We start from the raw sequence: 27,864 nt of genomic DNA, 5'->3' as shown, positions 1-27,864 counted from the left end.
CATAAGTAGTTTGCAGTAGGTAAATTTGGAGCCGTATTTTAGCTGTGCAGTGGCTGCAGCTCATTTTAAAGGTAGACAGTAAGTCCAGCAGCAGGTGAGGCTGTCTGTCTGACACAGGTAGGAAATGCAAATGAGATCAGTTAGAGCTGCTCCTCACTTTCTCTCTCTGTATCGCCAGCTGTCAGACTTCCAAAACCATTTGCATCCACGGACAGAAACAAGTACATTTCCTCATGACTTGAGCTGCAAGAGTCGACCCTAAATAATGACAATGGTAAAGTACTGTTTTATTTTTTGTCATATTTTGGTTTACACTCTGATAACTTTGGGTGGAGTGAGAAGGAAGTGAGCAAATGTTGTCGATGGCAGTTTTAGTAACAGAGTCCAGCTGTAAACCTCCATGTAGTTACTTTTATTTCAGCGTTTTCTCTTAGGGAGTTCTGAATAGGAGAAAGATATGATGGCAGCTACACAGTTGTGATTGTGTGGGAGTGTGAGGGCAAACAGTAAAAATAACCAGATAACCTGAGAGTAAATACACCTGCGGGTATTAGCATTGTGCTTTACTATAGAATAAAAGTCAACCAACTTTCTTTTGTTTGTTCTTTGCTGAACAGATCTCCATAAAATCAGTTTCTTAGTTGACTAAATTCATTAGATTTCATTCAAACATGTCTCAGTGTAATTTAATAGGATTTTTGATATCAAAATTGACACAGACGCAGGTGAAATTTTGTCTGAAATGTATTGAATTCAAATAAATTGGAAATCTAGCAATCAAAAGCATAACTTGTTTCAGGTAAACCAAATAGTGTCGCTTCTACATGCTTGCATATAACATCTCAAGCTTCATATTTAGCTTGTAGTTGTGGGATTTGAACTATAATCTTATTGGAAATGTAGTGATTTTCTTGCCAACGTTGTTCCTCACTTTCCCATAATGCATTTCAGACTCTATTTCAGTAAACATGACCATGCAGTATGGAAGGTGCTGTTGTTTACTCAGAGATGGTGTAATAAAGAAATCTGTCTGAGACTGTGTGTCTCTGATTCTGAGAGGAGTTTGTTTGTTTATTTTTTAACCATGGTGGTGATCTTTTTGAATAGTTTTAATTATTGTATCTCATGGAAACATTCCCAAAATTTCTCAGAGGTTCTTGCAGAGATTCCAGCGAGTTACAGAAAAACTTGTATTTTATTTCACAGTGAGATTACATCGGAACATGTTTGCTAATGGTTTTCACTCTCAACATAACACGGATATCATTGTGTATAAGTGATATCTATTACAGAAGTATTCTCGCAGAGGTTTTTGATAACAAACAATCTAACCTCTACGGTCTCTTGTGAGCCTTTTAGATATTTATCCATCAGTGGAATTGTGTGTCTAAGAATACTCTGCGTTTGATTGACTTAACCAAAAAAGGAAATATTCTGCATTAGCAATCAATACTCTCATGTTTAATAACTGTTATTCAGCACATATAGTATTAGGGATGCACAATATTGTATTCTTGCAAATATCTGATTTGCCGAATTGCTAATATTTTCCAACTCATTTTAGCTGATTGCTGATGCAGATATAAGCACATTTTTTTCCACCTAATTGTAAAGAACTTCAAGTTTCTCCTGTAGTGGAATTAACATATTATAATACCTACTGTTATCTTGATGGCAGATGCAGACATAAAATACAATGCTTTTCAAAATGTACACATTCACTGGGCAAAATAAGAAAACTACTTCAACCTAGGTTACATGTAAAAACATGGCTTCAGACTAACTTTAACTAAATATATTCTTATGCAGCTTATTCTATTATAAGCAGTGTTTAATTTTATTATCATTTCTGACTCCTCATTTCTTGGAGAAATTGTGCTTTTTTAACGTTTCAATTCAACCGATGACGTGCTGATATCATCGTGCACGCCTATATAATATCTTATTATCTTTCTTTTCAAGTATAAAAATTCTAAATTTACAGTACTGTTTTTTTTAAATTTTTTAAATAATACCTAATATGTTTGCTCGTGATAAAACAGATACACTAATTCTATTGTCTGAACCGTGACACATTTGAATGATAGCATGTGTGTCCTTGTCCTATCAGATTTCACTTCATGGTTACATAACCTTTTCCTTTTTCCTCCTGCTGGCCTCCTGGTACACTGATAACGCTTGTCACGCTTTAACAGGTGGTTCATCAGAGATAAGTTACATCAGGTTGACACAAAGCAGAACATTGTCACTGTAACTTGACCCGGCCTTAAAATGCAGATATTTCTGGAATCGCTGTGATAGGAAATGGTCGTAAATATCAGAACAGTAGCGCAACTGTGACACTTGATATTTTGTGTGCCAATGTGTGAGAAACAGAAACTCAGGAGCCCTTCCTCCCTCCCTCCCTGTCCACCTATGATCATTTACTTCCTCTACGGCTACCTAGCAATGTGGGAAAACAGAGATACGGGCTCTCCACTTCCTGATTTCACTTGACGTGCGTGTTTTATCTCCGCCTCCTCTCTGTCACACCTCTGTCACATCCCTGCAGATGAACTATTCTGTGTTTGAACTGATAATGTTCATGAATCTCTGCTTTAAAACAGCACTGATTGTGAATTAACTGTAGCAGAAACCAAAAGTCACAGAGATACAATTCATGAGGAAAAGATTCACAAAGAATAAATAAGTTACAGTGGGAACACTGAAACTGTACGTGATATAACATTTATTTAAAGTGTATAAACAAATATAGCATCCCATCACTCTATATTATGCATTTCCTGCAACATAAGAGGTCATATGGATTGTCTATGTTGTATTTTCATTATGTTATTACTCTGTACACACGACATGTATTGCACGTCTGTCCGTCCTGAGAGAGGGATCCCTCCTCTGTTGCTCTTCCTGAGGTTTCTTCCATTTTTTTCCCTGTTAAAATGTTATTTTTTGGTTAAGTTTTTCCTTATTCAATGAGAAGGTCACACTGTAAAGGACAGAGGGTGTGGTATCCTGTACATATTGTAAAGACCCCTGAGGCAAATTTGTGATTTGTGATATTGAGCTACACAATAAAATTTATTTGATTTGAAGGTTTCCCTGTTTTGGAGGAAACTTACAATGCCCTACAACTTAACAAAGAAACTGTCAATCTTAGCAGTAGATCTCTTCAAGTTGACTATTATGCTCTATTTAAAAATCACATTATTTAATTATCTTTATTAAAATTAGAAAACCAATTAATTGCTGGAAAACAATATGCAAAACTGAATAAGTATAATATTAACAAAATATTACCACTTACAACTTAAATCCTCTCAGGTTTCTTTTAGCTAAATCTCTTTTTCTCACTCCTCTTACTACTATTTCCCAAACTCAGTCTCAACTAGCCTACTAACTAGACTCATAAAGGGACTGTTTTTAACTTCTTACACGTATAAATCACCCGGGTCGGTGTCCCCTGCGTGCTCGCGTGTGGCTTCGCTGTTCAGACAAGACTCCAACACAAACTACACGGAAGCACCAAAACCGCAAAGTTATATCTAGTGACGCCCGTCTGTTAAACAGTGTTGGCCGCGGTCGGAGGACGCGGAAAACCGTAGCTTTGGTCTCCAGGGCCGGAGTCTCTGCTGTACTCTGCTCCTCTGCCTGCCTTCACTCACACACCGCACTAGTTCTCGCTATTTTACTCCACCTCTCACGTGCATGCGCGCACACTACACACTGCAGAAGAGTTAGTAGCTCTGAGAATATCTAGTGAACGTACAGTGGACGTTTGTGCAGAAATAACCGTTGCAGCTCCTCCAGACCAACAGAGGTTTCCAGTGTCTTGTGAAGTGACTGGGCTCCGCAGCGATAACCGTTATAGTCTCCGTTATCGTCTCCGTTATCGTCTCCGGCTTCGCGGTCGGGAAGCTGAAGTAGGAAAAGCCAACACTAGGATCAGCATTGATTCATGGAGAGACCTCCGTCTGGTCAGTTAACATTACTGCCAAGCAGGTGAAATATAGAGTGATATTGTGGTTTTAGCTGACGTGTGTCGCCACAGTCCCTTTAAATGTGTTACCTAGTACTTTATTTAACTACATCACCTTGCATACTAAATAAAGCTCTATTGTACATCATGGGTGCCTTCCCCAAAAAAGCAGCCACTGACTCACTCAGGCATGATGATGAAGCTGATAAGTAAAAGTAAATGATTGTTAGCCAGGCATGCAGTTATGTTTATTTAGTCTGTGTTAAAGTTCTGCATACTTATCTGAAGTTTCTGTGTTTTTCAGAGCTTCTTTGGAAAAAAAAAGAACATGTAAGTATTAGCAAAACCTCATTAGTGTTGCTTTTAATGCAATATGCATGAAATATATTAGTACTGCAGCATCTTACCTCTCTTCTTTCCGTTAGACACAATGGACCTCCAGCTCCACCCAGAAGGACAGGTGAGATTTAATGAAGGGAAAATACATTTTGATTCCTCCTGTCTTTATTTCCTCACTGGATTACAGACTTTATTATCTATCAATGTATTTCTTCCCCCCAGACGACAATGAACACCTTGGGTGGCCACAGGATGAGTTTGTAAGTAGAAAGACAACAAGTTCCTGAATTTGAGGTATTATTAAAGGTGATAAATTATTATTAAAATCTCATTATAATACCAAATTTAACATAAGGTCTGTTGCTTCTTTTTGGCCTTTTGCTCACTTATCAACCAGTTATGTTGCTTATACTCCAGATTTCCTGCATAGTTTTACGCTGTTGATCAAAATATACTCTAAAATGCAGACATAAGGCTTTCCAGTCTTGAAACTCTTATACTAATGTCTCAGTATTCATGTGGTGATGAGTATTTGTGAAAATGCACCTTTAAAATAGTCATACTTTGTATTTTCTATTGGCAGGATGACGTGGAAGGTGACATGTATGAAGTGCCTCCCTGTCTGCCGGTTGGGAAAGTCCCACAGACACAAGTGGAGGAGGAGAACGTTTATCTGGGTAACACCACTGAGTCATTACAGCAGATATATGGGGTTTAGGGTATAAACAGTTCAGCATAGACACCCCTGATCATATAAAACTAATCTTTTCCCTAAAATTCGGTTCCTTGATGCTACTTTTTGCAGAGAGGACGTCCAATCCTGCTCCTCCACAGAGGCAGGCTGCTCCTCCACAAAGGCCTCCACCCAGACCAGGAAAACCCTTGGTAACAACAGCTCACTGTCCTGGATGTCTGCCTCTGTGTGTCTCTGCATCCGTCGAGACATTTAAAAGATGTTTAAAGATGTTGCATTTCTTTTTAATCAAACAGCCTGCCATCCAGAAAGCTCAACAGCGTGCTGAGGATTTATTCTATGACAACAAAACCAAGAAACGTGAGTCATTCATCTGCTACACAAACAGTGCATTTGGTGATTTTGTTCATTCACTGTATAACCCGCCTCTCTTCATCTCTTCATTTCCTCAGCTCCTGAGATAAACAGAAAGGGGAAACCTGGGAGGAAAGAGCCTCCTCCACCGGGCCGCTCTGCTCCGGCTCCGGGCCCTGCAGACATCATCGAGGAAGGTGCAGTGATCACTTCTACCGACACAAATAAGCCTTTCATACAAGTACTTCATCAGCCTGTAAATGACTGTTGACTGAGAGGAAGGTCAATTTATCAATGAGGTGATATGGCCACCTCATATACTTAAATAAATATTTGCTTTTATTAGTCATGTGCTATTTACAGGAATACAGTCACTTGATCAACCAACTCCATGAAAGATTTTGCATTTGCTGTTGGTGCACGCCTGTTGTGTCATAGATCTTTACCAGGAAAAATCCTCACAGTGCACAGTCACAAAATATTGTGTTTAATGTTTCCAGCAGCAACAGTTTGTTTGGAGTAATAAAATTCAAGCAGAACTGGGTAGTTAAGCAGAGACTGAGGCTGTGACTGAAACAAAGAAGAGAGTACCACCTACTGTTGAGCCACTGAGCTGCACCTTGAATGGTTCAGAGACTCAACTTCCTTTGAGTTCCAATACCCATACTACCATAATATTTAGTATGCCAGAAAAAGATTTAGTATGTCCCAATACATAAGCAGTGTGCTAAAAATACCAGGATGTCACACTATATCTGATTACATTTTGCAGTATGCAAGCCTGCACGCTTTTCTGGTTATTCTGACCCACGATCCTCTGTGCAGCAGATATATGAGCAAGACGGTCAAAGTTTAAAGCACAATGTTATGATAAAGTAGTATGTCTCAATTGTATGCATACTGCATGCAACAGTACGTACTTTGTAAGGGCAGCTGTAGTACGTACTAAAAGTAAAAAGAAAAAGTATGCAGTTTAGAACGCAGTCTTAATTAGCAAATGGATCTGCAAGAACACCGAAGCATTCATCACTTTGCACCGAAAATGTTGCCAAAATTTAAACAACGAGTCACCTTAATAGAAGATTATTTCCACTCTCTCTCTCTGGTGTTGATTGTCCAAAGCTTCAGGTCAAAGGTCATGAACTATCTGAGATTCACTGTGTCCCACCACTTGGAGGCATCTCTCTATTACACATTTCTGAAAACCTGAAACCTTTCCTATTAATATCACCAACTGTAGCTAAGAAGACGATATTACAAAACTGGAAATACAGAACAAAATGATGTATAAATGACAGTTAAACCTAATGACAGATCATTGAAATCCAGATGAAACTTGCAAGACAATGTAAAATCCTTTGAAAACACTGGGTCCCCCTTCCTACAGCACCTCTGGGTCTGATTCTTCTTCTACTTGTTTGCCTTGTGCATCACCAATATACCACATCTGCACAAACAGTAAACACAGAATCAGCAGTCCTGCATCTTTACCAAGTCTGTTTCATTACTCTACGTGTTGTTTTGGTCTGCATTTGTTTTTCTTTACATTGTTTTAAATGCCTCCACCTGTTATATTAATAATATATTAAGTGATTGACTAATAGGTGACACATTCTCTGGACCTTTGTTTGACTGTATGCACTGTTAACTATTTTGAATATTGTAGTCACATAAAAAAGCTAGAGGCCTGTATGACGCCACAACAACACAGATCACTGCCAGTGTTTTCTTTCTGCATTTCAGATGTGTATCTGGATCCAAATGAAGAACAGGTGAGATAACATAAATCAACAAAACCAAAAGTTTCATACATAAAGAGGAGGAGTTAGCAAAGGGCCTTATTGGTATGAGAGTATGACGGGTATATCAGATTGTAATAGCCATGCACACATGAATATGATCGGATGTTACCAGCCGCATAGCTGTGAATGAGCCGCTCATCACGAAGCATGAATGAAACTAATGCGAGCGTGACTTCAGTGCTTTGCCTGAACTGTAATGTTATGCGTCATTACTGAATGCTCACCCAACTGTTGGCACATTTCTCCATGTGTATAAATAAATACTATGTATTTGTCATTTTGTGTTTCAGGAAGATAATGATGACGTGTATCTAGAACCTGCTGGTAGGTTGCATCACACTTCACATACTTTAAGTTTGGTCTGTGAGTGACATCAAATCTCTTTTCCAAATGATGAAAGTCTAATAAAAAATATAATTTCCTCTCCTCCTGCTCCTCAGCTTTCTCTCCTGACCCTCGTGTGATGAAGCCTTCCCCTCCCAAGACAGCACTTGTACCTCCCCCCATGCAAATGTAAGTTCACTTCAACCTGCTGCCTATAACCAGAGCATGGTGATATGCACTAACCAGCGATATGATCTGTCTGCATAGCTTCATACTCCATGTCACATCACACAATGATGCTGCTGTGTTTTGGCTGCAAAATGCAAATGTGGCAGGTTATATATCAGTGGCATTACACAGTAAATTCCTGGTACTAAACATGTAATGAAAATTAACATTCTCCCTCTATCTGCAGGATGAAGCCTTCGGTTCCCAGAATTCAGTCTGTGAGTGTGTCTATTCATCTCATTTCCTCATGCTAAGCTCTGTTCTCATTTAAAGTAAGGCCGTCAAGATAGAGGCATTTCCTACGTAGGAAATGAAACTCATCAGTGTGACACAGCAGTGACTTTCTATTTCCCTCCTTCCAGAATTCATACCTGCCTTCCTTGAATGAGTTAAAAACGGGTAAAGATCACACCTTCTCTACTTGTTATCAAATATCAGCACAAACCAAAAGAAATGATTTTGATCATGATGATGAAGATTCACATATCTTGTCTGTATAGCTCCTTCAGTCGAAGCGAGGCGTGCCTCATATCCTATCAGACCCCTTCCGCCAAATACCGGTGTTAAACCCCCTCTGCCTGCAAACCTGAAGGAAGCTAAACACAGGTAAGAGGTTTGTTAGACACATGAAACATTAGTTAAAGGTCTTATTGATAACATTTTTATGTAGACGAATATTTAAAAAAAAAAAAAAAAGATGCATCTACAGAGTTTTGGAAAGAAGATGTCTTTTCCTGAAAAAAAATTATTATGATTGTGAATTAATCATTTAAAAAATATTGGTGGGTCCGAAATGAATGTTTTGTTTATCTCTGTGGAAGATATCTGATGTTTGGTTCCCACTTCTAACAAGGCCTATGAGCAAATAGTAAAACAATGTTGGTATCATGTGGTGTCTCTGGGTCGTCAAAAAACGGATAAATGGCTGAGATTGACGGTAACTGCCTGGAAACGACTTGTTGTGGAGTAAATGCAATGGAACAGGGGAGGGAGAATGCGACATCTAGTGGCCGAATGTTATAAATGTTTTCAATAACACCTTTAAACATCTACAATGCAACATACACATTATTGTAGGGCTGTGTATTGGCAAGAATCTGGCGATACGTATCACGGTACAGGGGTAATGATTCAATATATTGCGATACTGTAAGCAATATAGATATAATGTGATTTTTTCCAAATCTAATCTTAGGAAAACTTTCATAATATAAAGACACATCACCATATGTATAAAATCTGAGTACAAATAAAGTCCCTATGTGAAATAGCTACTATGGGGACTAACATCATCACACATGAATACAGTCGGGCTCATTGGATCCACAAGAGTCTCAGCTTTACAGTGATACCCAATTTATGTAATTCAAGAAGGTTTAGGGACCCCAGTGTGCAAAAATATTCAAATACACCATTTTAGAATAGGCGAAAATAACACATTTGTAGTGCATGCAAAAAAACTGCATATGATTAGCGTAAGATGGGTATGTCTGTAAAGGGCAGACCATTTTCATTCACATATCTTGAGGTGAGAGGTCAAGGATGCTACGGGTGGAACGGTACACAAAATTCACGGTTCGGTATGTTTTTGGTATAAAAGGGAAAACAAAGTGCCTGGCAATGACTTGTTGTGAAGTAAATACAGTGGAACAGGAGGAGGGAGAATGTGACATCTACTGTAGTGGGTGAATGTTATCAGTAGCACCTTTAAAAGTGTTCATTCCCAGCTCGTTTTTGCAGCTGTAAGTGCACACGTACATCAGAATTAAATTTAAGTGTTTAACATTAGCCTTCTTGTCTTGATTCCAGCCTTCTGAATCCTTCGATGGCAGACACTAAGCCTGTGGGTAAGCTCACATTTTTCCAAAAAGTTCTTTTTAATCCCAAGAGATGGCTGTGATCATTAGGGCTCTGCTTAGATTCTTTATTTAAAGCAATCCAAACATTGCATGGATCATACTCTCTTTAAACATATGCCCGTTGCCAAGTACGGATTTCCCAAACCTGGGAAAACACATGACATGTTTTCTATCTGTTTGAAGCCTCCTCTGGTGGTACGAGGGCGACCAAACAATCTGGGAATGAGGTATTTTATCAATCTGCACACGGGAAATCTAACACAAGTTAGTGAGGACTGGTTGTTGATATCTTTATGTCATATTACAGGGCAAAGAATGGTTTGCTGGGAATTGCAACAGAAAGTCAGCGGAGGATCTCTTACTGAGGGTCAACAAGGTAAACCAGTTAACAACTTTATGATTCATTTAATCAGCTAATGATGGGAGTCATTTCAACCCCCAATTCGTATTTAACCAAGCAAACACAAGGGCTTCAGGCGAGGGTGTTGCACAGACAATCTGCTGAATGTTTATGTGCATATTTTTGCTGGCGAGCCAAACCTGAGTCAGACACCTTCAGGGCCTCCATGACTGTGATTGTTTTCCCACCATTTCCTCCACTGCTTATTCATCCCTCACTTTTATTTCAACCTCCCTGATCTCTTTTGGCCCTCGTTCTCGCATCAAAGCTTCCCAAATGTTACTTCTCCATTCCTTTTTATTCCCTATTCTTTGTGTCAAGATGTTCCTCTCTCTCTTTCTCCTCATTGTAGGATGGTGCCTTCCTCATACGACACAGCTCAGCCCAGGGCGCCCGCCAGCCGTTCACCCTCGCCGTGCTCTACCAGCAGAAGGTGTACAACGTTCCCATCCGCTTCCTCGAGGACACGCATGGTTACGCCCTCGGAAAAGAGGGCAAGAAGAACGTAGAGGTGAGGAGGGCAAATCAGATACATAGAGAGAGAGACAGGAAGGGAATTTCAGGCTTTTCATTTCATTACCTCTCCCACTTTATCTTTCTCTCTCAGATTTTCGGCACCCTCGACGAGATGATCTCTCACCACAAGAATAACCAGCTGCTTCTGATAGACAGCAAGAGCCAGGCCAAGCACACGACATCTTTAACCTATCCTGCACGCCCTTAAAACGGCACCACTACGACCTTCATATGGGTTATATAAGGATAATGGCACAGTTTGAAAATTCACTGTTGGTCAACTGTGTGTCAAAAAGATGAAATTAAAACTCTCACTACTATGAAATCACAGCTAAAGTACTGTTTTCTTTATGTTCAATTTAAATAGACAATACTAACTTTTAATGCGCTGAAACAGAGATTATGTAAATGTCACAAACAAAGAAATCAGAGATCATAAAGTTCTGTTGTTGTTAACTGTTCTCTATAGAGGAAAATGTCTCATGTATGTTTCGGCCATCGTATGAAGACGTGATGACAGCGTCATTCTGCTGTTATAAGATATCAAACCGCTTCACAAAAACCTCCCAGTTTGCAGCTCAAATGTTCATTATGCTCATCATCATCATTACTGTATGGTCATGTGTGATCATGAACCGTTGAGATAAATGTCTCTAAGAAGCTGTGATTTTTTTTATTTTTGTCACAAGTATAGATTTGGTGTGTATCTTTCCCCAAGTTCGTTTGATGACTTTGATTTTAAATAAACGGTATGTTACAGGCGTCTTTTCGGTGTGATATTGTGTAATACAACAACAAAACGCATCTGCTTTACATTTTAATTGTATTTATTTTACCACAGTTTCCCTATAATCTACTATCGTTGACCAGTAACAATGAGTTAATCCAATCTAATCCAAATTTATTTATAAAGCACATTTAAAAACAACAAACGTGCTGTAAGATTATAGATAAAAAAACATAAAAACAACACAATAAAACACTAAGACCAACTTAAAACCAACAGGACATTCAAATAATAAAAGCGTTAAGACCAAAAAGGCAATTCTCATGCCGAGCTAGAAGCCAAGGAATAAAAGTGCGTTTTGAGGTTTGATTAAAGAACAGGCAGGGTGGGGGACAGCCCAACATGTGGAGGCAGAGCGCTCCAGAGCTTTAAGGCTGCAACTGAAGAGGCTCGGTCACCCCTGAGCTTTAGCTTTGACCTGTAGGACAGTGGGGAGCAACTGGTCAGTGGATCTGAGTGTCCTTGATGAAAGATGTGGTTTTAAAAGGTCTGAGAGATAAGCTGGAGCTTGCCCATTTAACGATTTATATGTTAATAATAAAATCTTAGGATCAATCCTAAACGCACAGAGAGTTAACTTAGACTATGGTCTTTATTTGGGGGTTTCTGAGGTTCATTTAGAGGAGTCATGTGAAAGGTTGATGAAGTCCTTTGGGTGAACTCAAACCTCTACTTGTGATGGATGCTCGTCAGTGAGGGTCAGTGTGGTGAGTACAGGGTTTGTGGCTTTAACCGAGACACCAGGAGCTTTGTGTGTGTGTGTGTGTGTGTGTGTGTGTGTGTGTTTGTGTGTGTTGCCTTCCAGTGGCAACTGACCAGACGCTGTTGGTTACACCTGCTTCCTGTCAGAGTGAAACCGCCTTCTCTGTGGCCAAACCATAAATCCTGGACCTGTCAGCGTACGACACAGCAGAACTAAGAGTGTAAAAAAAACAACATTATACACATATCAGAGTTAAATCTAACACCTAGTCATTTGGATCACCTTTCTCAGAGTGGTATCAGCTTATTAACTATAAGCGCCAACACTGTTATTGTATTTTACGGTGACTTTCAGGCGCGGGTGACTTACTGTAAATGACATATAACGTCTGCACTATATAGGTCAAATATAGAAGATGCATAGCCCAAGTATTATAATAATATAGCAATAAAACAACAGCTGATTATGACTGACACAGTATAACATGCTAAAAGAAATAATAAATAGGAATAAGTCACAAGAGATTGCTGATACCGGCCGATACACACGCCAACATGTGAATAAGAGAGTACTTGCACTGACTATCTATAATGCTATGCAAATTTAAATAACTAACTGTTACGATGTTTTGTGGTAGGTTTATTGGGCATTTAGGTGTAAAAATTACAGCAAAGGCTAATGGCTATAATGTGAAAGCCATGAAATGACTTACAGAGCAAACATCATGACATTATGTCTTTTAGTTTTAAGAATTGACTCATGTTTTTACAGTAATAACACAGTTTAACGTTGTCTTACTGTGTTACCTGGTGGATTTCAGTACAGGCTGAAAGTGCAGAAAGCTCGTTCAGCCGGAGCTGCTGTATTTGCATAGAGGCCGCTGGTGTAAATGAGTACTAAATAACTTCCTGGAGCCAGTGTGATTTGGCAGGTGGGTGTAAGGCATCTTGTAGCTCTGTAACAGGATTACTGCCGGGAAAGAAATCTAATATATTCTCTTCATCTGAACTATACTGACTATATCTTTATTGTGTACTTGTTTATTTATTAGATCTTATTTTGTTTTTTTACTGAGGCCTCTTGCTATTTGCACTGTACCACTCTGCTGCTGTAATCCTGCAAATGCCCCCGCTGTGGGACTAAAAAAAACATTATCCTATCTTATCTTATCTTAAATTTTAAATTATAGGTTTAATTTCATAGTTCTTTGTGCATTTTTTTGCCTTCATTAGGTAGTGCAGGTAAAAAGATGACAGGAAATGAGGGGAGAGAGAGATGGGGAATGGCATGCAGCAAAGATCCCTGGCAAGGCATTTCAATTACATAGCAAATGAGGACGCCCCAAGTCAGAGATTTGTATTCAAAAATATAATAAACTACATAAACTACAATGTCATGGAGACCTATTGCCACTGGTTAATAACATGACTTAACAGATCCTCTGCTTTATTAACCATATAAAAAGATTTAAATCTACTTTATTCTTAACATGTTACTTTCTGTGTGTTAACAGGACCAACTACACACTTCCCAGGATGATCATAAATGTCTATAAAACACCTACGTCTTTCCTTCCATATGAAACTTAACCACATGTATCAGTTGAGGAAGTTAAAGCTGTATTGTGTGAGTCAGATTCTTTGGAACAGTAGCTTTTTTTATTTCAAATTACGTCTGTGCTGTCCACATCCTCTGTGTAACACTGACTCACATCAGTGGTGTAAAGGCCTTTGTTGATTTTAAAAGGAAGTCTTTTTTTTTTTTGGACCAACCGCAAACAGCTGACAGGTCTTAACAGGCTTTTAAACACTGAATTTGTATACTGTTTTCCATATTTTTCCATGTGCAGAAATGTGTCCACTGAGTCTCATCATGCATTTAACACTGTATAAGAACAGGAAGTTTGTCTTAATAGCAAACTAACAGTGGTGGAAGAAGTATTAAGACATTTTACTTATCCTAAGTAAAAGCAGCAACACTGTAGTAATGCTGCATTCAAAGTCTTACTTAAAGGAACAGTATGAAACATTTCGGAGCATCTATGAACAGAAATGGAATATGATATTCATAACTATGTTTTCATTAGTGTATAATCAGCTGAAACTAAGAATCGTTGTGTTTTTGTTAGCTTAGAATGAGCCTTTCATATCTACTTAGAGAGCAGGTCCTCTTCACGGAGTCCACCATGTTGCTCTGCCACAGAACGGACACACCAAACTCTGGCTCTAGAGAGAGCCTTTCACATTTTTTTTACGTTACCTGAAGGCCACTGTAGTTCTCCTTCAGGCTTGTGAAACTGTAGTAACATGAGCCACAGAGTGCAAAACCGTGGTACATCCAGCCGCCGTCTGACCTCCGTTGCTCCTAAAGTAGCGTTATTATGGTGAGGATGGCGTCTGACGAGGCGAACAGCGTTTGTAGCGGTTTGTACTCGGCGGCTCACGTTACCGCAGTCTTGGAAAGGAAGGAGTGAGCGGAGGGATACTCAGTTGGTTGCAATCTGCAACCACACCACTAGATGTCACCAAATGTCAGTTAACATTACTGTCAAGCAGGAAATATAGAGTGATATTGTGGTTTTAGCTGACGTGTGTTGCCTCACTGTTTTGATAGATGCTCGTTCATGTCTATGTAGAGCGAGCACAAGCACGAGCAACATGACGCTGACTTACGTTGACCTAATGGCCACAGATGTCGCTGTTAACAAGCATTTCTGATTCTTACAAACAGTTCCTTTAAGGTACATTTTGAACAAATGAAAAAATGTGCAATTAATTTGTGATTAATCATGATTAAATATTTTAATTGACTGACAGCCCTAATAAGAATATATATTTTTTAATTATGCACAACCTGCTGCTTGCACCAGGCATGGTGGAAATGGTGATGATGATGAGAGTAGATGAGATGAGGAAGTCTAAAACAGTTTCAGCTCCTTGGAAGGACAGAAAAACAAAAACACATTGAAACGTCAGCAGTGCTCTCTGGTACAGATATACGTCATCCATACAAAAACACACTTCTCTGGAAAGATGTATGTGTGTGTGATTCTGGAGAAATCATGCAAAGGTGGGGCGCGCTGGATCACGAGCACTGATTTCACTGAAGTTGGTGGGAATGAAGGAAGGAAGGGGGAAGGGGCTGCAGGCGGAGGGATACAAGCTGCACATCCTGCACACATATTGACAGCTCTGATGAGGGGAAATACATCCACAACACGGGGAGCTTATGAGAAGTCATCACTTAGAATAACATTTTTTAGGACAGCTGTTTATCCTTACACGCGCTCGCGGATGAGCTGGTTTACGCACCAGTAGGCGCACTACTTTTCTTCGCGGATGCGCGTAGTTTTTGTGACTCAGGACTGGCGTAGTGGGGCTACTGAATGGGAGCAGTCTCTGGATTCGTGCGATAGCAACGGAAGCCACCCAGACTACCCACTACTGCACATCATATATGACTTTTTAGGGACGTTTTTTAGACCACAAACAAGAACCAGATCACCTCTATTCCTGCTGCTGTCCCCTTCCCCCCTTTCCTTTCCGTTCCTTCCTTCCTCACGGATTCTCCACAAATAGATAAATCCTCCAGTCATGGCTCAGATACTGCCGATACGATTTCAGGAACATCTGCAGGTAAGCAAAAAAAAAAAAAAAGCCCTAATATTATATTGCATTTCTGTTTTTTTTCTTCCTTTTACGCATCTATCCATGTATCCATGTACGCACCTCCATATGAAAGATCTGCGCGCACACACACACATATGGCACATGTCGCATTTAAATGGGATCTGGAATAGAGCTGCAGGCTGCAGGCTGCTGCTCAATATAGCTACAGGCCCAGTTCTCCTCTACCGGCCAGATGATGACTTGTAAAAAATTGACCAGTCAGATACAGCAGCTCCAATGCGGATCAGTGCGTGTGCGTGTGCGTGTGCGTGTGTGTGTGTGAGTGTGTGTGTCCGTGGAGATACATAACAGCCGCAGTTTTTCCCTTCAAGTGGAAAAACGCTGCTGTCATTTCCAATCCGCTGCGGCGTCTTCTTCACACTTTCTGTTGCAGCAGCAGACAACTGAGCTCAGCTGTTGGTGGAACAGGAGCAGAACTGTGACCTGAATGCCACTTGAGCACTCCAGCTTTGTGGCTACCATGTTGTTGTCATGTCCTGCAGCAACATATTCCTACTTTATAACCTTGAACAGCAATAATAACACCACAGTCAGTGTGTTTGCAAATGCTGTGCGTAAAAACCATAATAGATATAAGGTAATGAGCTCCAGCTTTGTGGCTATACCATGTTGTTGTCATGTCCTGCAGCAACATATTCCTACTTTATAACCTTCAACAATAACTACACCGGTCAGTGTGTTTGCAAATGCTGTGCGTAACTGACAAAACCATAATAAACCTTAGTAGATATAAGGTAATGCATGGTATATGCATGGTGTATGGTGCATGGTAATGCATGGTATAGGCTTTGTGGCTATACCATGTAGTTGTCATGTCCTGCAGCAACATATTCCTACTTTATAACCTTGAACAATAATAATAACACCGGTCAGTGTCTCTGCAATAATGCTGTGCGTAACTGACAAAATCATAATAAACCATAATAGATATAAGGTAATGTGCTCCAGCTTCGTGGCTATACCATGTTGTTGTCATGTCCTGCAGCAACATATTCCTACTTTATAACCTTCAACAACAACAACAGTGTGTTTGCAAATGCTGTGCGTAACTGACAAAACCATAATAAACAATAATAGGTAAGGTAATGTTATTTGATGTGTTTTTAGACAGTGTTCTTTCACAGTAGGTACTGTATGTGAAGAAGCATTTGTTTTGCACTCACTCAGTTACAGTTAAATAAGTTCAGAAAACTGCATCACTCAGCCAGTAAAACACATTATTTGAGCCTATCTTCATACTGCAACAACCCAAACCCCATATGCAATCAATCCAAATTTATAACCTTAAACAACAAAAACAACAACAACACAGTCAGTGTCTCTGCAAAATGCCATGCGTAACTGAGAAAACCATAATAGATATAAGGTAATGCGCTCCAGCTTTGTGGCTATACCATGTTGTTGTGATGTCTTGCAGCAACATATTCCTACTTTATAACCTTCAACAACACCGGCCAGTGTGTTTGCAAATGCTGTGCGTAACTGACAAAACCATAATAAACCATAATAGCCTTTATTGATGCTAATTCGAGGTGTTTTTAGACAGTGTTCTTTCACAGTAGGTGCGTGAAGAAGCATTTGTTTTGCACTCACTCAGTTATAGTTAAATAAGTTCAGAAAACTGCATCACTTAGCCAGTAAAACACATTATTTACTTCATACTGCAATAACCCAAACCCCCATATGCAATCCAATCCAAATTTATTTATAAAGCCAATTAAAAAACAACAAAAGTTGACCAAAGTGCTGTACAATTAAACATAAAAAACAACACAATAAGACCAATTTAAAACCAGCAGGACATTAAAATAATAAAAGCGTTAAGACCAATAGTAAAGGAAAAAGGATTAAACTCTCATGCCGAGCCAAAAGCTAAAGAATAAAAGTATGTTTTGAGGTTTTGATTGAAATGCAATGTAGTTTCATATTACAGGCATCAATATAATATTGATTTGACGTGTCTCCCTGCTCTACTTGTTGGCGTTTTCATGCCAGAGGAGCATCTGTGCAGCTTCAAGAGAGCTGCAGTCTTTGCTTGGTGGATAAAAAAAACAAAACATACAAAATGCACCTTTTACAATCTGTGACAAAAAAAAAGGAAAACAAACAGCCAGTTATTTGATCATCTGCGGAGGAACTATTTCCATTTTGCACCCTTATGTTTTTTATATCTCTAGTTAAAGTGTTTGATAATCGTTGTCCCATAGCAGTGCTTGGTGTCTTGCAGCCAGAAGAGAAAGTTTGTGACGCACCCCTCCACCTCCCCTCGTCTGTAGCCTGTTGTTATGGTAACAGCAGGCAGTGAAATGGCCTTTCACTAGAAAAAAAAACGCCACCCACCCCCCCCTTCTCGCTCTCTGCTCCCTTCCTCTGGCCAGTAGCCCCACTATCGTCAGCCAAAGATCCTTTATCCTCCAAAAAAACTGTGCAGGCCAAGAGAGCCACCAGGCTCCTCTCCTCACTGACAGGGCCTGTTGCTCTCTGATGGAGGGCAGCGCAGAACCGGGCAATGTCTGGGTTTATTAGTTCAGATGGCTCTCAACAGCACATACCTTTCCCTTACACATCTCCTAAGAAACCCTCAAAGCCTTGACAGTGATAAGCAGCAGACTGCTTTACGTTCCACCTCCACCGTGAAATCCTCAGCTCTGCCCCGCTCGTATCCCTCTGTGAATCTAGGTGGCTCCAGCAGAGTGAAAAATGCTTGGAATTTGCAAACCCAGGACTTTGGGCCTCAAGTTGTTTAGCTTTTTTTTTTTTTTTTTCTTGGTGTGGTATTTACAGCTCAGTGTCTGCAGTCTGCGCCGGGGTTCATGAGTGTAACATGGCTTCAGGATGAAGTACCAGCCTGTTGAGCTATGAGATGAAGAGCAAACCAAAATGCTCCAAACGTCTCGGTTAGTCCACTCAAAACAGTTCTTTAACACGACTCTGGTGTTTAAACCTGCAGTAAGCAGAATATAGTTGGCATCATTGGGCAAAAATGCCATAATAACCTTTCAGCATATTGTAATTCAAGTGTTCTGAGAGATAACTAGACTTCTCTGTTTTCAGGCTTTAAAAAATCTAGCCCGTGACGGGAGACTTTGGCCAATCACAGGTCATTTCAGAGAGCGGAGGGTTAGGAACTCTGATCAAACGGTCAAACTAGGCAGCGCTGATCAAATATGAATCAATATTCTGTTACTGTAATGCCTATTTTTCTCCTCAAATGTTTTCAGTAGTCTTCTTGTAGTGTACTGTTTAGCTGTAAAAGGAGAAAGTTTGTGCTCAGGCTGGTGGGCGGTGCTTTGTATTTCCTCAACCTGATCTCAACATGGCTGCCGGGTCATAACCTTTTTCATTTTACAGCTCAACAGTACACTACAAGATGTTTCTGAAAACATTTGAGGAGAGAAATAGTCATTATAGTAACAGAATATTGATTCATATTTGATCAGCGCTGCCTAGTTTGACCGTTTGATCGGAGGCTCCAGCTCGGCTCTGATTGATTGTTTTCCTCCGCTCTGTGAAATCTTGCAGATGACATTAGGAGCACCGGCGGACAGAGAGGAACATGATATTTTTTTCAGATTACCTGTCTCATGCACTAGTGTCAGGACATAGTGTCGTTTTATAATCATATTTGCTCCATTTCTACCCACTGCAGCTTTAATGCAGATGTGGAGGATGACGCCTGCATCTTAGAGTTATTGTTTTAGCCGTAAGAGATTAAATTATATTCATTGTCTCACTCCACATCAGTAGCTGTGTCATTACTCTTTGTCTACCTTGCTTGTTTACTTTGCTGTGATTTATGATCCAAGGTCCAGGCTGTGTATAAGGGTGTCAAAGTGTGCTGTTAATTGACCAAATGGACCAGTGCCCTAGTTGGGATGTGTGGGGCTTCATAGCTGTGGCCTCCAAACTTTGATTATGTTGGTGGCAAGATGAAGGAAGACAGAATGGTCTGTTGAATTATGAAAGTGCTAAAGTGAGAGTCATTTGCAGCTTCTGTGGCTCTGCTGCTGGCTGTCAGTGCAGCAGCCTACGTACTGTGTAAGTGCAAAAATGTCCCGCAGCTCCGAAAGCAACCCGAACATTGTCCTGTCCGGTTGAGTTAGGAGAGTCCAACCTGCTGCTGCTCTGCGGCTGTTTACAGCATCCTGCTGTATCTGTCTGCACTGATGAAATGATGCCGCGTCAACGGAAGTGATGGGCAGATGAGGTAAGCAGGCCCTATTTAAGACCGGCAAATCACATCAGGATAGGAAGCAGGATGACAGAGCGGTCTAACAGGACACATCTGTGACCGCAGCAGTGGCTGGGGGGGGCGAAGATGAGCGTCTGTGTTCAGTCACCAAAAACTGAATGCGTTGAAAGAGCAGTCATTCACACTAACAATACGCACACTGTGTGTCTCTGTAATGTTAGATTAGTCACATACTGTTAGAACTGGACTGTAACTAATGGTTGTTTTCATTAAGGATTCATGTGCAGATTATTTTCTAGATAACTCGATTCATTGTTTAGTCTATAAAATGTCAGAAAAATACTGAAAAATGTTTAATATAATATCCCTGAGCCCAACAAAATCCAAAGATATTCATATATTTTGGTCGCTTGAAGGCCACAGAAACGAGCTGTAAACACAACACTGACATATTATTAGGGATGCACCGATCCGACTTTTTCAGTCCCAATACCGATCCGATTCCAGTGTTTAATGTATAAGCTGTATGCCTCACTGTGTGGAAGTGACTGGGATCATTCCTTTATGTGTAAGGAAACATCAGCCTTAACTTAAACATTGCTTTCCTAACTTTATAAAACAATATGTAACAAATAAATACATAGATATACATTTACTGAATTGTTATTTACGATTAAAATAAAAAATCATGTTAGTCAGCAGTTGTTAATTTACTCATCCATCAGATACGGAGCAACATCTGCATTTATCTGGAGTCAGGGTTCTGTCCACTGATGGATGTTAGACCAATATTCTCTCTCTTTTTAGCTCTGTTTTTTCATCTCCACCAACTCCAGCATTAAATATCTTTCTCTTTAGCTGCTAAATGCTCCACTATGTTCACCAGCTAGTCATTCCCTTTGTCTGTCTGCTGGGCTTAAACGTTTTTAGAGGGCAGATGAGAGCAGAAACAGTAAAGTTGCAGGCTAGAAAACCAAAACAATGAGCTGAAAGACGCTATAAAACTCTGTAGAACTGAGGGGATAGTTACCTGTGGGTTTATCGCTACGAGCGACCCCTTTCACACATAGACTGTATATAAGAAGTGGACGTAGTAACCGTAACATCACCCATTGGTTTGTAGACTGCCGTTTTGAAGCCTTGAGTTTGGCATTTTGGCGGTCTCCATTTTTTTTGACAACTCCCAAACCGGACATTGCCAATCAATCACGAAGTAGCCACGCCCTAAAGCATCCCCTGCTTTATGGTCTATTTGACTCTATATGAGACCATAATTTACTAAATGAACATCATGCTGTATTGAAGAAGACTTGAAACTAGAGATTGAGACCATAAACTCATGTTTACAATGTTTACTGAGGTAATAAATCAAGTGAGAAGTAGGCTCATTTTCTCATAGCCTTCTATACAATCAGACTTCTTCTTGCAACCAGAGGAGTCTCCCCCTGCTGGCTGTTAGAAAGAATGCAAGGTTAAGGCACTTCAGCATTAGCTTCACTTCTCAGACCTGGAGGTTGTGCACTTCTTTCAAATACACATATTTCATCCTGAATTAGAGCAGCTCTTTCTTAATCATCAGTATTATCTACCTCCTCACCTATAGACTATATACCATCTGTAGCTACCTCTTGCGTAAGAAAGTGTGAAGTAGCAACACTTCCACGTCTTTTTGCTGCGTTCCTCCGTTTTGATTGTGCTTGTGTTATCTTCTCATGAACCCAAAATCCTCAGCTGCTGATGCGACGAGTCAGTGCCTCAGCAAGCATTGCGTCCACCCAGTCTGTGACTCACCAAATACCGTCAACGCTGTATCATCAGTTAAGTTCAGCTGTGGCCTTTGTTATTGTGATATTTTTGTGATGCTGTTGAGGGAAGAGGACTTATAGGAGTCTGTGTGTGAAGGTGTATTACTAGAGAGGTAGTTTATGGGTCACAGGAGGCCGTAGGTTGTAGCTAAAGTGTGATTTTAGTCTGGAATGTTCTACTAGGAAGGAGAGCGAGGGGGTTTTCTTCCGGTGAGTCAGTTGCCCCACCCTGAGCCGAAGATTGCGAAAGGTCTGTGTTACTGGAACTGCGCTGTTCAGACATACTCTCATCTCATCCCTCTTTCTTCGTATCTCGTAAAAGGATCATTTATCACTCTGGCTTCTCTCCTTCACACTGGTTCTCTCCTCCTAACACCCTTCGATTTTAGCACGATTCTGGACTGTGTCTTCCTGAGCTCCTCCTTTCACTCCCGTCCTTCTTCTCCCCCACTATCTTTATTGTGGTTTCCCTTCCCTCCCTCTTCTCCTCTACGCCCAGAGATAGTTTTGGCAGTCTCGAGGAAATGCAGCATATGGCTCCAATCCTCCCTCAGGTCTTTATCGTGTACGTCCCCATAACTCCACAGAAACCAACTGTGCATTGAGTTGCGGCTGAGTGGTTGAAATCCTCATCACAATATGGCTTATATATGCAAAATCATATACTGTATAAAACAACCAAAATGGTGCAGAGCTGCAACTAACATTATTGATTCATCTGCAACATTATTTATATAAAAAGCCGTAAAGAAGTGAAAAATGCCAATCACAGTTTCCCTGAGCACAAGACAAAGTCTTCAACTGGTTAATTTTGTTACACCAATAGTCCAAAATCCAATCATATTTAATTAAAAATTGAAAAACCGAGTGTTTTTGCTTGAAAACGTTACCCATATTGTAAAAAGTGAGATTTTCATGTCTTTTTTATTATCAGGATTTGTAATGTCACAAATATGTAATATATAGACCATTACACAGTTACGTGTTTCTTGACGTCAGAAATGGCGGAGGCCATGGAAGTTCATTTTTCGGTACATAATAAGTGAATATATTGTGATGTTAGTCGTATATCGTTTTTCTTCGTAATTTTATAATATGTCTAATATGTCATCTTTTTCCTCTGTCATTATGCCTTTGCATTTCCTGCATTATATTATCCGTTTGCAAGCTTGCTAAATTGTTAGCCTCTGTGGCTTCTAGACGCCGACAGTAACGTTAATATTGCCGTTGCTCAGCAGCTGCGTTCTTCACGACTTAACCACTTGAACCCCAAGCATATTGTGTACACGACTTCCCATGTTGTAAATACGAGCTCACGAGTTTCATTTGAAGGCACCATATTTCCATTTACAGTGTATGTGAATGACATCAGCTGACAGGAAGTAAACAGGGACCCAAGCTGTTGCCTAGCAACGCAATTCTGTTGTAAGGTGCTAAAACAGAGCATTTCAGACAGAGGGTAAAAACAGGCATATTCAGGCAGACAGTATGAGGAAAATACATGTTTTTTTGAACATGACAGCATGTAAATATGTTCTTTAATACAAGTCATCGATTATCAAAATATATTTTTTGTTGCTTCAGTTTTCTGTCAAATGACGCATTTCAGCTTTAAACTGACGTTTGAAGATATGAATTGTGTCCCACTGTTATGCAGTGCATGAGACATCTGCTATTTGTTATATTTTCAGCTTGCTTGGTCTCATTAATTTGGACAGCAGAAGTTTGTAGAACAATAAAACAATAAGATCATAGTTAAAACTTTGTTTTATGTGGAGTTTGTGGGTTATAAAACACAAACAACAAGCTAAAAGAGGTTAAAACGCTCTGTAGAGCTTTGAAGAGTCATAATTCTCTGTTAGTTTGTCACTGAAAACTCCCTTCACATTACACACAGTGATTTGATCCACTGTTAATATAAACGATATTGATTAATGCAGCTTTACATTATCTACTTGGTGTAGTTGGTAAATCTAAAAATGTAATTTCTCGGATATAAATAATGAACAAACTTTTCTTTATTCTTTCATTGTGACCCCTCCGTCCACCCCCGACTGATGCTGATGATGATACATCCTTCCTGTTATGGAGATGATTTAAATGGCTCAGCAGCGGTCATGATTTGTTGTCCTGCTCCACCAGCCAACTGAGAGATAGAACAGTCCTTGTGATGGGTGTAAGGATTCCTTTCCGCTTGCCTCAGACTGCATAATGCAGTCAGTGCAGTCATCCTAGAGAGAGAGAGAGAGAGAGAGTGTTTGGGTCTGTCCTCTCACTTCACAGTCATTTTGACAATGTGCACAATAATTCCTCTGTTCAGCCGCCGTTAGCCAAGGTGGAGGGTTTCATGTTGACATCAGCTCAGTCTCTCTCTGGTGTGTTGTTGCGTCTGGGGACTTCTTCTCATTAGAAAAGAAAATACGCTGAATTATGAATCGGTTTTGCTGACGGTGCTTTATTAAAAAATATTCAAATTTATTCTTGGTTTCTCTATTTCCTTTTAATATAGTTTCAAACGGGTTCAGGCTGAATAATCTCCCGGCTGCTCACATAGACGATTAAGTGCAGCGTCAGGCTTTAATCACAGGCTTCGCTGGAATAAAGTGAAGCTGGACGTTTTTCAGTATAATTGAGATGTGATGATGGGCACAATAATAGGAGTGCAAGTTAAAAAACAAAACATCCGTCATCAAACATAATTCTCAAAATACTTTTTATTAAGCAGCTATAATAAGAGTGTGAATTAAAGCTCTGTTGAGTTAACATCCTGTAGTCCGCTGTGAGCCCACGCTTGTTCCCACCAGACCTCCTGTCTGGAAAACAGCCTTTAAGGACATCCCTGGAAAATTGGAGCAGACCTGCTGCTATTTTAATCGAAACGCCGTTTTTGGTCCGCTATGCTGCTGCTTTTTTCCCCCTGCGAGGCAAACGTCAGCTGCTGCCATGTACTGTATGTTTTCCCACTGCATCTTTGTAGTTGTCATCATGGAGGCGTGACTCCTTCAGAGGTTTTAAAACTTGGAATATTCCACTTCTAGATGAGTTTTACTTTTAGTCCAAATATAGGAAACTGTTGGCACACTATAATGAAGAAGTCTTCCATGTTTTTATTCATTTAACATGTTTTGGTTTGACAATCATTAAAACTATGACTCAAATACCAGCTCATCCTTTCCAATGATTATTAGGTAATAGTCTCCCTATTTAGAATTAAATGTATAATGTAGTTTTAAGCAGATATATGGATATTTTATAAGTGTTTATTAATGTATTTGACACCCCAGGTGAATAGGGTAAAAAAAACAACCAAATGTTTTTACAGAGGGGATTTTGGATATTTCTTTTTAACACGGAAAATATAATAATAATATCGGAAAATACTGTCAACAACCAAAAAAAACAAAACAATTTTCGCCATGTTTTTAGGAATAAAATGTTCTATAAATCAGGATATGAATGATACATGAATAAACCCCTCTGTAAAAACCTTCAGAATATAGATAGGAATGAAACTGGAAAGTTTGGTGGATGTAAGTGCTGCTGAAGTGGAGATTTCTGGCTCAAAGTCTGAGGAAAAAAAACAAATTTTGAGAAAACACCCTTAAAGATATAGATTGTAAAATTCACTACATTTTGAAGACACTACATGTGAATAGGGTAAACATATTAACTTATAGATATCACCATGAAACTTCCCCATTTGATTACTTACATTAAGACAATTATTTTTTGTATTACAAGTTTTCTGAAATTTTATGTTTCAATATGCAGATGAGGCATTATCTAATGTGAAGTTTGGTGAATTTAGGAGAAATCTACAGACGCAAAGAGACAAAGTAGTAAAATAAACACCTAGATGTGTATTTTGGATGTTTCCTTTCCACTAGTGTGAAAGAAGACATGTTATGGAAGCGAAAATCTCAAGATTGACCAGTGCATGAAAAACGAAACATTAATTAACTCCCAAAATGTACGTTTATCTGCTTACAACCACATTGTAGTGTGTTATCAGTCAATTATGTGTTTTAAATGCTTAATAGTGAAGTAGTTAAGTTACGAAATCAGGGTAAAGCTTCTCATTGTTGCTGTTTTTTAATATTTCCAGTTGCAGAACATGGGGGTGAACCCGGCCAACATCGGGTTCAGCTACCTGACCATGGAGTCGGACAAGTTCATCTGCATCAGAGAGAAGGTGGGCGAGCAGAACCAGGTGGTGATCGTGGACATGTCCGACCCCACCAACCCCATCAGGAGGCCGATCTCTGCCGACAGCGCCATCATGAACCCCGCCAGCAAGGTCATCGCCCTGAAAGGTACGAGTATAGTCTGTATGCAACCACACCGCTGGCTATTAGACCAGAAATACTGTTGTTGCTGTGAGAAAAATCAGCGCTGAGGTTATTATTGTTGTTTTAAATTCCCAGGATGAAGTCTGTTTCTTTCTCTAGTTCTAACAGATCTGCTAGTATTGCTGTGGGTCATGCAATGACTAATGCTCCGTCAGTGTTGTAAATATGTAGAGTGCACTCACTTCTATTGCCTGAATGTACTAAATTGGTTGAGGGAATTGATTTTCTGCTACTGAATCCAGCCCTTAGAGCACAAACACAAGCGCTGATCAGGATGATTTGCCTATAATGCTTCTCTCTCTCTCTCTCTCTCCCTCTGAGGATTATGTTGCCCCCAGTTGCCCTTTTCCCTTCTGGTCTATCTTTGTCTCCTCGTTCTTACCTGATTGACACTTTGCTTTCTCTCCCTTGCTTTCTGTCCTTTCTCAGACGGTGAGTATCTTTCTGACTGTCTGTCTAACCCCTCTACAGCCACGTCTCTCTCATAAAAGCTTCCCACATATGAGCTTTTCTGACCACTGATCAATCAACAGAAGTTTACAAATGACTTCTATAATCTCAGTATCACAGCCCTGCTCCGACCTCACCTGCTAGCACACATCCTACATATCCTTATGAGAACTAAACATGTGTGAGCATGACTCGTTGTATGCTGGTGGGGTGTATGTGTGGTATGCATCATCAGATATTACTGGCTGAAAAGAGTCGGGTCACCGTGTGTGTCTTTGCACGCCTGAGTGAGCCATATCAGATCTGCATATCAGGGATGCCATCAGTGTATCATCATACAGTCACCTGAATCATGCATTACCTCACCTGTTTGTTTCGCTGTAACTTCACTGGTCATATGAAAGTATTAGAGCTCTGTATCTCCAAGTTTATTCAGTTACTCATTCATTATGACCTTCTTAAAGCTGCCATCTACCTCCTGTAGAAGACAGAGGTCAGCTGAAGTGTTGACCAGGTTACTGTGCACACAGTGGTGATTCCTCGGGCTATAAAACCTTCGTAACCGCAATGACAAAAAACAGACCTTTCTCTGTCCTCTGGTGGTATGTAGCTATGCAGAGAGTTTTTTTTTTTATTTGCCCAGCTTGTGAGATATTTGTGTGTGAGATTTCATCATTACAGTGGAGGCATTTAGTTTGTGGTGATCACAACATATTTTTAACAGAAACTATGTCTCTGTTGCTCTAAATAATCCACAGAACATGCTGTATACAGTTTGCTGTACTCCCAAATAAAAAGTACTTCAGTAACAAAGTATTTCCATTCAAACATGTTCATATGGAGGTTTGTGAATTATTCAGAGCAGCAGTTTTTTAAATATACTTTTTCAATGCTGTAAACTCCACAAAGAACATTCCTTTTTATCTATATTGTGTTGAGTTGTTGGCAGAAATTTCAGACACGGATATCTTGAAACCTGCGCAAATAAAACCAAACCTCTATATATGTATGTGGCTGGATACCACAAGATAGAGGAGAGTAAATGTGTGTTTTTTTAATGATTTGGGTGAAACTGAACGGGCTGCCTTGAACAGTGAAAATACACAGATACCAAAATACATTTCAGGAAATCTGTTTGGTCAAATATTTCCTGGCTGTGTTTATGGGAGTGCTGTTTGGGACAAGAGGCAGGCACTAGGGTCATGTTTTTATATATTTATTTATTTTATTTAAGAATACAATTCCTTTATTGTCATTGCACAAAGTGGAGCTAAATTAAGTAAATTAAGTATATTTATGTAGACAAAACAAAACAGCCTCTTATCTCAAACATCCACATATTCATGTACATGCCAGTTGAAATGTTGATTAAAAGGTTTTCAGTCATTATTTATGCT

The 27,864-nt window shown here is 39.8% G+C and overlaps 2 protein-coding genes across 5 annotated transcripts in view; both read left to right on the top strand.

Moving 5' to 3' along the window:
• The first annotated feature begins 130 nt into the window (after positions 1 to 130).
• si:dkeyp-117b11.1 (B-cell linker protein) lies at positions 131 to 11,271 on the top strand. The gene is made up of 20 exons (XM_037776825.1): positions 131 to 274; positions 4,281 to 4,306; positions 4,402 to 4,436; positions 4,538 to 4,575; positions 4,899 to 4,992; positions 5,121 to 5,200; positions 5,306 to 5,369; positions 5,462 to 5,560; positions 7,107 to 7,135; positions 7,456 to 7,489; positions 7,606 to 7,678; positions 7,905 to 7,935; positions 8,080 to 8,116; positions 8,218 to 8,323; positions 9,527 to 9,564; positions 9,760 to 9,803; positions 9,884 to 9,952; positions 10,329 to 10,487; positions 10,584 to 10,815; positions 11,151 to 11,271. Exons 1-19 carry the CDS (start codon positions 266 to 268, stop codon positions 10,698 to 10,700), a joined length of 1,182 nt encoding a protein of 393 aa, XP_037632753.1. The 5' UTR covers positions 131 to 265; the 3' UTR covers positions 10,701 to 10,815; positions 11,151 to 11,271.
• Positions 11,272 to 15,140: 3,869 nt separating this feature from the next.
• Positions 15,141 to 27,864, top strand: part of cltcl1 (clathrin, heavy chain-like 1) — a 31,094-nt gene continuing 18,370 nt past the window's right edge. For 2 of the 4 annotated variants that reach the window (XM_037777429.1, XM_037777427.1), the window contains exons 1-2: positions 15,142 to 15,617; positions 25,774 to 25,981. In XM_037777429.1, coding sequence (XP_037633357.1) covers positions 15,576 to 15,617; positions 25,774 to 25,981 — 250 coding nt within the window. In that variant the 5' untranslated portion in view covers positions 15,142 to 15,575. Of the gene's footprint in view, positions 15,618 to 25,773; positions 25,982 to 26,446; positions 26,450 to 27,864 lie in introns of all 4 variants that reach the window. The other 2 variants (XM_037777426.1, XM_037777428.1) reach the window with 2 other exon arrangements.

This window comes from Sebastes umbrosus, chromosome 8 (assembly GCF_015220745.1).
Source record: "Sebastes umbrosus isolate fSebUmb1 chromosome 8, fSebUmb1.pri, whole genome shotgun sequence".
NCBI classification, from domain to species: domain Eukaryota; kingdom Metazoa; phylum Chordata; class Actinopteri; order Perciformes; family Sebastidae; genus Sebastes; species Sebastes umbrosus.
This window is presented reverse-complemented; position numbering and strand designations above follow the sequence as displayed.

Excerpts from the sequence above, each read along its gene's own strand:
- si:dkeyp-117b11.1 (XM_037776825.1), top strand. Across the intron at positions 7,679-7,904 it reads GTACCTCCCCCCATGCAAAT|GATGAAGCCTTCGGTTCCCA; the intron begins GTAAGTTCACTT and ends CTCTATCTGCAG. Across the intron at positions 8,117-8,217 it reads CTTGAATGAGTTAAAAACGG|CTCCTTCAGTCGAAGCGAGG; the intron begins GTAAAGATCACA and ends TTGTCTGTATAG.